General features: G+C 40.1%; 1 protein-coding gene across 1 annotated transcript in view; it reads right to left on the bottom strand.

The window, feature by feature from the left end:
- Positions 1-12,438, bottom strand: part of MIA3 (MIA SH3 domain ER export factor 3) — a 1,691,550-nt gene that overhangs the window by 105,651 nt on the left and 1,573,461 nt on the right. The window contains exon 23 of the mRNA XM_044060179.1: positions 661-804. Within this exon, the coding sequence (XP_043916114.1) occupies positions 661-804 (144 nt within the window). The remainder of the gene's footprint in view (positions 1-660; positions 805-12,438) is intronic.

Below are 12,438 nucleotides of genomic sequence, written 5' to 3'. Positions count from 1 at the left end.
GAAATATATTTAACTTGTGGAAGATTAACATGTGAAATGTAGACACCACAAGGTCAAAGTGTTTTTATATCTACCTATTAACATTCTTATTGTTTATTTTTTAATTGTGTCTCTGTTGCCTTCCAACCATGAAATCCTCTCTGTCAACTGGCATTTTTGTTTCCCATCAACAGGTGAAAGTCAATTGACAGGGACTGTCACAGAGGCAACCGCAGTCACATGACTCGCTTTAAGTTTCTCCTTACTCAACACCCATGAACATACTCATCTGCATCCAAGGGGTTGGTGGGCAATAGCCTCTGTGATGCAAGCCACATTTCCGTGTGAAATGATTTGTTGGTCGTGCCCCTGTGTAGAGAAGCACCTCCTGTAAGAACAAATACCTACACATGATCCCCAGGGATTCTACTGAGAAGACTCAAGAGATCATGCCCCTCCTCTCCCCCAAAGACAGCCAAGTAGGCATAAGCCTGGTCATCAACCTCACCAGCTTCAAAAGGCACCCAAGTGGCTAATCAAATTCTGGCCACCTTGGCTAAAAGTTACTGCTTTATCATTCTGCACCAATGGAGCTGACATTTATATCCAACTCTTTACAGTGCACAGGATAGTAAAGGACAGCATACATGAATATAAAAATAAAGCTTTCTGCATACATACCTAGGTCGCCTCTGTCACGTGGTACTTCTCTTCGTGGAAGTGGAGCTGATGGGGGTCGTCCAAGGCCATCCATCATTAATGGTGGAGATGGTGCACCACCACTAACAGGAGAAGGGCCAAAAGAGCCTTCTTGGCTGACTGGGCCTGGAGTTGTAAAAAAAGAAAAAAAAAACATTCTGGCAATTATTTTTCATAATGTAACATCTTTACTGGACTATACTTTCAGCATTTTCTAGTACACTACACAGTTCACTTTTTTAAATGACAGCAAATACAAATACTCAAGATAAAGCGCAATGTAAACCAATGGATATTTTACTACAGAAAACTCAAACATTTTAACCTATAGCACAAAGTTTACAGTTTTCACAAAGTGAGTCACCTGACTGCAACTGCAACCAGTAATACAACACAATGCACATAATGCATAACATCAAATTTTAAATACAATAGATGAGTGAAATTCTTCAAGTCAGTTAAGTGACAAATCCTGACTATGAGTAATTTATTTTAACCAAGCCTCACTAAGAAAAACACTACAATGTCAGAACAAAACGAAAAGGTGAACAAAACATGAAAATAAGTTTACAATTACAATTCACAAACATATAGTAAACAGGCAAACAAAAAATTACAAAAAAAAAAACAACAAGCAATTATCTAAGTAGTAAACATGAGGTTTTATTCATGTTTTAGGATGCAAACACTGGAGACTTCCAAGATGGCTACACACTGATCAACAGCTTAATTTCAGCTCTCCTAGAGTGAAAACAGTAAATGAGAAATTGCCAGTGAAACTGTTACTTTGGGTGAAATTCAGTTACTGGTTAGTAGATAGACTGCCTGGATGCCAGCAAAGAAGAAATTTAGAGAACATGAAAGAAAATCAACCAGAAAAGGTAGAGATACAATACTGACTGTGAAGAATCCTGCAGCCGTTCAGCAAAGAGCAGTTCAAACTTCAGATTTGGTACAAAAAATGACTTCCAGTAATTTAGAGGAAAAAATAAATGATCTCAAACATGATTAAAATACATCAAACATTAAAGGAATATATTAACTCAAATAAAAGGCTGGAAAAATAAAATAAGCTTAAGTAGCTATTCAGATGACCTGATAATACTGCAGAAATCAAAGGCTAAAATGAAGAAAAAGGCTGGCTGAGTATGATACTTCTCAAGATGAATGGTTTCAAAAAAAATGGGACAGTTAGACGACAGAGTGCGCAGAAGAAAAAAATGAGATTTTCTTCTGTACTAGAGAAACTGGAAAGAACAGACTATTAATTTTATGAAAACACAAATAAGAAACTGAACTGGTATTCCGCAGCAGAATTAATTGCAAGTGCATGGTGAGTGTTTGCTCCAAACCTGACCATGAGAAAGAAGCCAAGACCTATATTAGCAAAGATGCAATCATACCAGCAGAACCCTCAAGCATCCTGACAAAACTGTAGCAGAAGGGAAACATATTAAAAACGAGAGATAGCAAAGTGTTTGTGGAAAATGATTATTCACTGTTCACCAGGCAGAAGAGAAGCAAATTTATCCTAGCAATCAGGGAATGTCACGAGTCAGGTATGAAATCAAAGCTGCTGTTATCTAGCCGTCTTTCACAATATTTTTTTCCCCTGAAAGATCAAAGACATTTTTGGATGCAGAACAGGCTGAAGGAGAAATAAAGTTTAAACAAAAAAAGCCAGCAAACAAAAGGGGGCATCTTGTTCTTCTGGCAATAGAGTTCACAGAGAAACTTTGCCAGTGAAACCTTTTCAAATGTTCCAAAAGGAAAATGTTTGACAGAAAAAAGCACAGATGTTGACTAGATGAATCAGGAGTTCCTTAGACTTGAACTACAGTCTGGTGTTGGAGATGGAAGTGAAAAGGATGAAAATCAGCAACACTGAAATTAGTGAATAAATGGGAGACTATAAAGCATCAGTCACATTTGTGAAATATGGCTTTGCACAAGTGGTTAAGGAAGACTAATTTTGCTGACTTTGTTAAGCTTGTGGGTGGACTGTAATTCCTATATCCCAGTTTATGCCATTAATATTTAGTAGGACACTAAAAGGAAAACAACTGCAAATAAAATACTTTTGTTCTTATTAGTATTTGTATAAAACATTTCATGATATAAACTGCAAGTTGCATAGTAAAGCAGTTTTGTGCAGTGTGTATCATAGGTATTTTACATTGGGGGAGTCTTTTTAGTGATTGTTGTATGTGTTACAGATATTACAGTAAACAAGCACTTTTATGGCTGTAAGAAATACAGGCTTTACAGTATAACAAGAGAAGGAAGGCTGGACATAAGAAAGAATAAGTTAATATCCTGTGATCTTGCACTGCTGTGACGGGAGATGGGGTGTGAAAGTGTATTGATTATATGTAGAATTAAAATAATTTATCTTATTTTTACGACTGATGTCAAAATTAAGGCCCTTGGCTTAAGCGATAAACAAGTGTTTTATGTAAGCAAGCAGGCTTGAAACAGAAGAAAATTTGACTAAAGCCATAAACAATATGAAGTTCCTTGATCTGCAAAGATATTAGCTTGTTTCTTCCATTAGCAAATGTTCTCAATGGGAGTAAAGAAGTCTGCAGCTGAAGGCAGGTGTACATTCTGTCCTGACTTAAATTTACAAAGATTCCTTCATGCATCTGCATAGATGTTAACTTTTTTCCCTCATCGATGGCTACTTTTTACATGGAGACAATCTGTTCACAGGAGCAATCAATCTTGAGAGTGCAGAGCATTACTTGTTGAGGGAAATGAAAAATTTAAAGGTACAACATGAAGCAGTTCAGTGATAAAAATCTGAAATTATCGGGAGTGAATAAGAGACAACAGCCTCCATATCAGCCTAAACACTAACACATTTAACAGAATAGTGTGCAATTTAGTTTTATTTAAAAATAGCAAGTATGCCTTTTCTTACAGCTAAAAGTTAATGTTTTCTGAAATCATACAAAATGCTTTTCACATATGGGAAGGGAAAAGAAATAAGGAAAGAACAGACACCAATCAGTTTAAGTGGGAACACAGGCTGTGACGTGCCTTAGCATGGGTAACCTTAATTTTAGGTTAGTTAATGTATGCAAGTACAGCTGTCAATTTGGGTCAAGTGTTCCTATTTGGAAGGTTAAACTTCATTTTTTGAAGATGTACATAGTTTTGTGTGCTTGTTGTAAGTTAAAAGGGGATGGGGGTGCTCTGAAATGTATTTACTTTTTTTGTTTGTGGGTTTTCATAAAAATAAAAAGTCATTAAAGATGTGACACAGTTTCATAGGGGGAGGGGATGAGAAGAAATAACTGCATAAAAGATCAGCTTCCCAAACATTAATGCATGTGTGTCAGATCAAAGCTGGAAATACACATTCAAAAAACTGACATATATTAGATGGAAACAATAGCTTTTTATTATAATGGCTCCATTATTCACAGCATCTTGGAATGCAAATGGCGTTAAAGGTACAGACAAAAAAGTACTGAATTATATTAAGAAATGCAGAATGCAAACATCAATGCTGCAGGAGATGCACTTGGAAAGAAATTAGCATGTGAATTCGACAAAGAAACAATTTTAGGACAGAAGAATATCAGGGACAAAGAAAAATGGTAGTAATAATACTGACTGCCAGACAGGGCTCCAATACTGACAAAAGAGGAAAATAATACAATGATAAATTTGTGTTAGTAAGGGCTTATTAGCAAGGGAGGAGGATTACACTGGCATGCATTTATATTCCACTAAAAACTACTATTATGGAGCTTGAGACATTTTTTGGGAGATAATCAGCTTTCAGGAGAGAATACTACCTATAGGTAAGGACTGTAACTTGATTTGCTAGTTACAAAGCATCAAGGGGACCCAGAAAGGAAAATATAACAAAAGATGGTAGATTTCTAAGGAAATTTATGAAACTATTTGGTATGGAAGATGTGAACTCAGTAGTAGAACCTAAACAGAATTTACGTATCAGTCCTCGAGGTACAACAACTAGGCTAGACTGGATAGAAATTATACTTCACAGGAATGTGTGTTGTTGCTGTCTTTCGGCTTTTCCCGGTTAGGGGTCACCACAGCGGAACTCCGGTCTGCTAATGATTGGCAGTAGATTTTGACGAACGCCAAGGTGTCAGCTCGAAGTTGAACCTTCAACGAAGGCATGCCCATTTACGCATGTCTTTCGAACGCCCACCCAACCGTGGGGAGGACATGCAGACTCCACATAGAAGGCACTCCCCGCACTCCAGCCGAGAATCGAATGGGAGAACCTCTTGCTGTGAGGCAACAATGCTACCACTGCACCACCGCGGAATGTGTGCATGTAATTGAAAGCTTAAACACCCATCCAATACCTATTTCAGATCTTGCACCATTAAAACTACAATAAAAATGCAGGCTATGTACGTAAAAATGAGACACTGGCACTTTACCATACAGCTGTTAAAAAACAATTTAAGGAATGAATAATGGAAATTATTTGAGAGTTATTACAGAAGATAGACATTTCTTCTGAAGTGACAGCGAGTTAAGTGGGATATAATACAAATGGAGTTTAAAAAAGGTAGAAATAAAAATGAAAGAGATAGTTAAGAAGTAACAAGAATTACTTAGAGGGCTAACAAATGTTAAAGTATTGCAGAATAAGGATAATCTCCCAAATGCAGAGTGCTAAAGAGAAAATAAGCAAGTATTTGGATAATATGCATGAGTTTAGAAAGAATGCTGTTAAGCAACTATATTTTTGAAAACTCCAGAACACAAAAAATTGTAGCACAATGGCAGACAAAAGAAATAAAAGGTTGTTGCCAAACTTAGGGAAATATTTTGGAAATGTTATGAAAATTTGCATAAAGCAGAGAAATGTGGAAATCAAAAAAGAACACAAATGGAAATATTTATGGAAGACTTACTCATGCCAAGGTTAGATGTACATAAAGCTCAAAAACTAATAAAGATATTAAGAGATGAGATACAAAAGTGATGTATAATCAATCTATAGGAAACTCTTCAGATATAGATGGTATTCCTATGATATCTGGGAGAAAAAATTGATAAAGATCTAGAAAATTTTGTTTAACAGTATTTTAAAAGTAGAGGAAGCACCAACATCTCAGAAGAAAGCTGAAGTAAACACCTGTCAGACCCAACTTCATACAGATTCATTTCTATTTTAAACCACGATCATGAACTATGTCTATACCAACTAAATGAATGACAAAGGCATTGCCACAACTAGATATGAATCAATGATTCTGTGCAAGAGAGGCAAACATTAGACAACATTAATAGAACAATGATGATCCAGAGGGAAACAGAATGTAAGAAAATGCAGCTGCTATTGTTTGGTTGATGCAGAGAAAACATTTGCCAGTGTAAGGAGGGGTTTAATGAGTAGGGCAATGGAAGCATATGCACTCCCTGACAGAATATGTTTAATTAGGAGGATACATGAAGAATCAGATGCAAGAATTAACATGGGATGGTTTCCCTATGATGTGCTGTGACTGAACACAGGAACCAGCCAGGGGTCCCCTCTTTCCCCTTTACTTGCTTTGTATTTAGAGCCACTGGCAAGGAAAATAAAGGAAACAGAAATTCAAGGATATAATTGGATTTGAGGATGACACAGCCTATAATGAAGGAACTAGTCTTGACATCATCTACCGCCAATTCCTCTCTGCAAAGTATTTTACGGAAATTGTGCAACCCCTTACTATTATATCTTAATGTCTCTCATGTGGGGAATATGGGAGCCATTGCCCAGAGAAATGATTATTCTGACAAGCTTATTTTCTCCCCTGAGAAGAAAGTACAAACCTTCAAGAAGTGCCAATGGCAACAGCTAAGCTTTCTGACTTATTTGTTGCTTGGGGTTGTGCCGATGGGTTTGTGTATTCTTAAGATGCTGACGTACACTAATTCTTATCCAGAGCTCCTTGCAAGGTGGCAGCCGTTGGTGGCAGCAGTTGAATCTTAAATTGAGTGCTGAATACATGGTGCTTATTGAATGACTTTATCATTAATATAGAGGCTCAACTGATACATGAAATTAATAAGATGGAAAACAAGATAATATCTATGCCCCACTTTGACTGTACAGCACACGTCTATCAACAAATGGACAGGTTAGTGACTTTTGACAATAACTTGGAATCTACTAAGAAACACAAACTTCTGAGGGATGTTAATGATTTTTAAACTTGGCCACATTTTTTCATGGTCAAAGAATGGGAAGAAAACTGAGTCTAATCATACAAGGAATGTTACGGATTAGCTTGATACTTTTATTAACTATGATATATCTGTAACCAATCAAAACTGATCCCTTGAAAAAACAGGCAATAATGATAAGGCAATTACAGCAGCTTGAGAGAGACTAACCAACCCCACAACATCCCTTACTGGTGGAGTAACAACAAACCAGCAATCTTCTTTAACCCAGGGTTCTATCTCAGGGGTTGGCTGGCACTTCAACATCACACGTAAATGCGAGGACTGATAATGGCAAGTTTTTTTCCCAAAGATTTAAAACCTGTAACCTTGAGACTACCAAAAAAGGTGAACTTGAAAGCGAGAGCTCCATCAAGAGGGAGATTGTAACAGGGCTCAGAGATAAATACACTGAAGAGGAAGAACGACAGTCCACAAGTTTGAAACAAAGTGGTTCAGCACAAATTAGAAGTTATGTACCTACCATAACGTTCCATGTTAGTTGTCTTCTTCTCGCCTTCTTTCCTGCTGGATGGGTTCGGAGCCGATCCTCGGCTCCGACTCGGCCACTCTAAAAGCTCGAGAGCTAGTTCCACCGGCTCGAGGCTCCCCTATATCCCACAATGCTAGGCGGTAACTCCTCAGATCTCGTTTGAAAGCTAAGGTCAGCAATAAAATTCCATAAGAAACCAAGAAAACTCCTCTAGGTCTGTCCTGGCTAGGGGGAAGGAGGGTGGGACACAAGAAAGAAGGCGAGAAGAAGACAACTAACATGGAACGTTATGGTAGGTACATAACTTCTAAATGTTAAGTTGTCAATCTCGCCTTCATTCTTGCTGGATGGGACCGCGTCCCTAGCACCTTGTCCCGGGTGGCCTATCGGAACAGACTCTTGAGTACAGTGGAACCAAAGTTGGCTCGGTCTCTAGAGGCCAAGTCCAACTTATAATGAGAAATGAAGGTATGGGGAGAAGCCCAAGTAGCTGCAGAACAAATTGAATCAATAGGCAGCCTATCTTGGAAAGCTATAGAAGTGGCTAAAGCTCTAGTTGAATGAGCCCTGGGTTTGGATGGCAACTGTTGATGTCTTATCTCATACACTAGGGTAATCAACGAAGTAAGCCATCTAGAGAGAGAGACTTTAGAAACTGGAAGGCCCATTCTACCTTCTGCATAAGAAACAAACAGTTGGTCAGATTTCCTGAATTGTTTGGTCCTGTCTAAATAGTACCTAAGTTGGCGATGAATATCTAAATAGTGTAACTTTTGTTCTGACCTATTAGAATAATTTGGGAAGAAAACAGGAAGCTCAATGGTTTGATTCAAATTTACCAATGAAGCTACTTTGGGCAAAAAGGACGGGTTAGTACGCAAGGACACCCTGTCTTTATGAAATACCAGATAAGGGGGTCGACAACACAGAGCATGGAGTTCGGAGACTCTTCTAGCTGAGGTGATAGCTACTAAAAAGAGTGTCTTCCAAGAAAGTAACTTTATAGAACATGAAGCCGCAGGTTCAAAGGGGGGAAGAATTAAGGATGTCAGAACCAAGTTGAGATCCCATTGAGGAGGAGGATCTCTGATGGGTGGTTTGAGGAGAAAAACTCCCTTTAAAAAGGCCTTGCAGAGTTTGTGAGACATAATGGAGGACTCTGAGACTCCAACATGAAAGTTTGATATTGCTGCCAATTGAACTCTAATGGTAGATGGGGACGAACCTGAATGGAAAAGTTCGGCTAGAAAGTCTAGGACTGTTTGAATAGAAGCAGTGAAAGGATCTATATCCTTTGACTGCGCCCAATAGGAAAAACGTTTCCACTTGCTAAGATAAATCTTCCGAGTGGAAGATTTATGAGAAGCTTCCGAGTGGAAGATTTATGAGAAGCTATCAAGATATCTCTAACTGAGTGAGATATCAAAGGAAGCCTGGCTAAAGTCGGAATAGGAGGAAAGTACAGTTTTGTACCTACCATAAATGTAGATGTCTGAACTGGATAGCATCTGCAGTCATAACAAATGGGTTGTCCTGTCGTCAGGCAGCCCTTCGGTCGGCCGGATTCCAAAGTCTGGGTCCGGCTTCGGCTGATGTCGCACTTCACCCGACGTCATCTCTGCTGGTCTTCGGGTATAAAGGCATCAGCCGACGCCATTTTCCTCAGTGTTTCTTGCCCCAGATGCCAATTGCCCTCTTGTAAGGCTAAATTTTGGATAAATGTCAATGTTTCCAAAATAGTAGAAGGCAAACACAAAAAATAAGCATGTATGTACATATATACAAACAAATACACCATAAGACACTCCCCCCCCCCCCCCAGCTAGCTATTAGGAGGGTAAATACCCTAGGAGTACCACAGAGGGGAAGGAGGGAGGGTAATCCTGACTGCAGATGCTATCCAGTTCGGACATCTACATTTATGGTAGGTACAAAACTGTACTATGTCCTTCATGGATGCATCTGCAGTCATAACAAATGGGTAGAATACCATAGCCAAACTAGGGGAGGAGGAATAAAAATTATGGTGTAGTTAGGATCCCTTGCAGTACAGCAGTGGCAAACCCTGCTCGGGATCTAGAGTATAGAGGTAGGTTATAATGCTTGGCAAATGTATGCACGGAGGTCCAAGTAGCCGCCTCAATAATGTCCTTGGTTGCCACTCCTGAAGAAAGCTGTGGTAGTGGCTGTAGCCCTTGTAGAATGAGGTCTTATGTTCTGTGGAATTGGTTTTCCATGGTGGGAGTAACAGAATCTTATGCAATTTCCTATCCATGTGGAGATTGTCTGTTTGGAAATTGCTTTTCCTTCCCTTCCTGTTGCATAGGCTACAAAAAGCTGGTCAGTTTTTCTGTTACTTTTGGTTCTGTCCAAGTAGTAGCGTAACTGTCTATGTACATCCAAGGTATGCAGCATTCTTTCACCTCTGTTTTGTGGATTGGGAAACAAGGTAGGTAGGTGGATTGCCTGGTTTAAAGACACTCTGGATACCACCTTAGGCATAAATGTAGGATTAGTTCTCATGGACACCCTATCTTGATGGAAGATTAGGAAGGGTTGCACTGCCATTAAGGCCTGTAGTTCCGAAACCCTCCTTGCTGAAGTAATAGCCAGTAGGAAAGCAGTTTTCCATGACAGGTGTTGTAGATCTGCTGTTGCTGCTGGTTCAAACGGAGGGAGTGTCAATTTTTCTAGTACAAAGTTCAAGTCCCATGCTGGTAATGGTGGTTTCCTAGGAGGTTTTACATTCTTGACCCCTCTGAGGAATTGCCTGAGTACAGGATGTGAAAAGACAGGAGGATCAAAGCTGTATTCTGCTGAAATAGCTGATGCATGTATCTTGATGGAGGAATAGGACAGGCCTGTATGTAGGAGCTCTGCCAAGTACTCCAGAATGTTAGCAATATCTATGTTTGACACATCTTTTCCTCTTTCAGTACTCCAAATGACGAACCTTTTCCATTTTCCTGCATAGTTCCTTCTTGTTGAAGGTCTGCGGGCTTCAAGGATAATGTCTTTAACCCTTTGGGAAAGGTCTGGGTTAGTTGCTGCTATGTGATGTTCCAGGCAGTCAGTTGCAAGGTTTTTAGGTTGGGATGTATGATGTTGTAGTTGTTCTGAGTTAACATCAGAGGCATCAGAGGTATTGACCACATTTTCTCCCGAGACATGCTCCTCAGCAATGGGTACCAGTGTTGTCTTGGCCAGTTCGGAGCTATCAGAATTATCCTTGGACGTTCCTCTTTGATTTCCAGTAGTACCTTGTGCATCAAGGGAAGAGGTGGAAATGCATATGCTGTCAGGCCTTTCCAGCTGAAGGATAGAGAGTCCACCTTCCATGCAAGTGGGTGGAATGTCCTTGTGCAGAATTTTTTGAGCTGGTGATTGAGTGGGGAAGCGAATAGATCTATTTGTGGCATTCCCCATTTCTTTGTGATGGCCTTGAAGATGTCCGGGTGTAGCATCCATTCGTGAGCATCCGAGGTGGTTCTGCTTAAAAAGTCTGCCAGTGTGTTCTCTTTTCCCTGTACAAATATTGCCTGTAACTGGATGTTGTAGCTGAGAGCCAGATTCCAAAGGTCCAAAGTCATTCTGCATAGGGGGTATGAATGAGTGCCTCCCTGTTTGCTGATGTACCACATAACTGTGGTGTTGTCTGTCCTTATCATCAAATGGCCTTCTTTGAGGAATGGTCTGAATTTTTGGATTGCCAGTTTTACTGCCAGCATTTCTTTTTGGTTTATGTGCAGGTGTAGCTGGTCCTGAGTCCATAGTCCTTGTACGCATTTGTCCAGCATGTGCACCCCCCATCCTAGGTCTGAGGCGTCCGTTGTGATGGTTTGGCTTGCTCGAAAGTTGTGTGTGTTGAGACCATAAAATTCTTTAGGTACCACTGTAACTTTCTCATATGCAGTCTGGCATGTGGGACCAAGATTATGCATGATGCCATGAAGCCAAAGGCCTGCAGAACTTTTCTTGCTGTTAGTTTGTTCTGCTTTGTTAATGCCAAGAAGTAAAGAGGGAGCTCTTTTTGTTTTTCTGCAGTTAGGAATGCTATTTGTTTTACTGTGTCCAATTCCGTGCCCAAGAAAGTTCTTGTTTGGGATGGTATCAGCCTTGACTTTTGTAAATTGACTGTATATCCCAGGGCTTGTAGCAAGTAAATGACCCTTTGTAAATCTGTTGTCAGCTTGCTTTTGTTGTCCGCTTGTAACAGGCAGTCGTCCAGGTATGGGTAAATTTGAATTCCCTGTACCCTGCAGTGAGCGATTACTGATGTCAGGCATTTTGTGAACACTCTGGGCGCAGTAGATAAGCCAAAGGGCAATGCTGAGAATTGATAATGCTCTGATCCTGCAAGAAATCTGAGGTATCTTCTGCAATTTGGTCGTATGGGGACGTGCAGGTATGCCTCCTTGAGATCCAGAGTTACCAGCCAACACTCCTTGCCCAGCATGGGAAGAAGTTGCTGTAGGGTCAGCATTTTGAATTTTGGGACAATGATGTATGTGTTTAAGATGGACAGGTCGAGAATAGGTCTCCAGTTTTTCTCTTTTATTGGCACTAGGAAGAGTCTGGAGTAGAATCCTTTGCCCTGTTCTGTTATTGGTACTCTTTCCACAGCTCTCATCTTTGATAATTCCGCTATCTGCTGCAGAGCTTCTATTTTTTGATTTGGAGGCAGGTTTGGCATTCCTGTTTTTACTGGTAAGGTGTGGAAGTGGAACCGGTAGCCTTGGTCTATGGTTTGCAAAATCCACTTGTCTTTTGTGATATAGTGCCAATTTTTCGAGAATAAGGCTAACTTTCCGCCTAATGGTGCTGCTATTTGCTCCCTGGTAGGCGGAGTCAGAGCCAAGTCACTGTGATTGTCCTGTTGCAGTGGCAGTGGTTGTGTCTGTGCCTCGGTTATTGCCTTGCCACTGTAGGCACCTCCTCTGGATTGATTTCTGCCCCTAGAGCGTCTATTCCTGCCCCTTTGGGATCTTGTGGAGTCAGGAAAGGACCAATTTTTGGCAGGCCAGTTCCTGCTAAACCTTGGGGGCTGAACCTGTAAGAAA

The sequence above is a fragment of the Protopterus annectens genome, chromosome 1.part2 (genome assembly GCF_019279795.1).
Source record: "Protopterus annectens isolate FY-2018-M chromosome 1.part2, PAN1.0, whole genome shotgun sequence".
Taxonomy (NCBI): Eukaryota; Metazoa; Chordata; order Ceratodontiformes; family Protopteridae; genus Protopterus; species Protopterus annectens.
The sequence above is the reverse complement of the archived record's forward strand: the minus strand, read 5'-3'. Positions and strand labels throughout refer to the sequence as shown.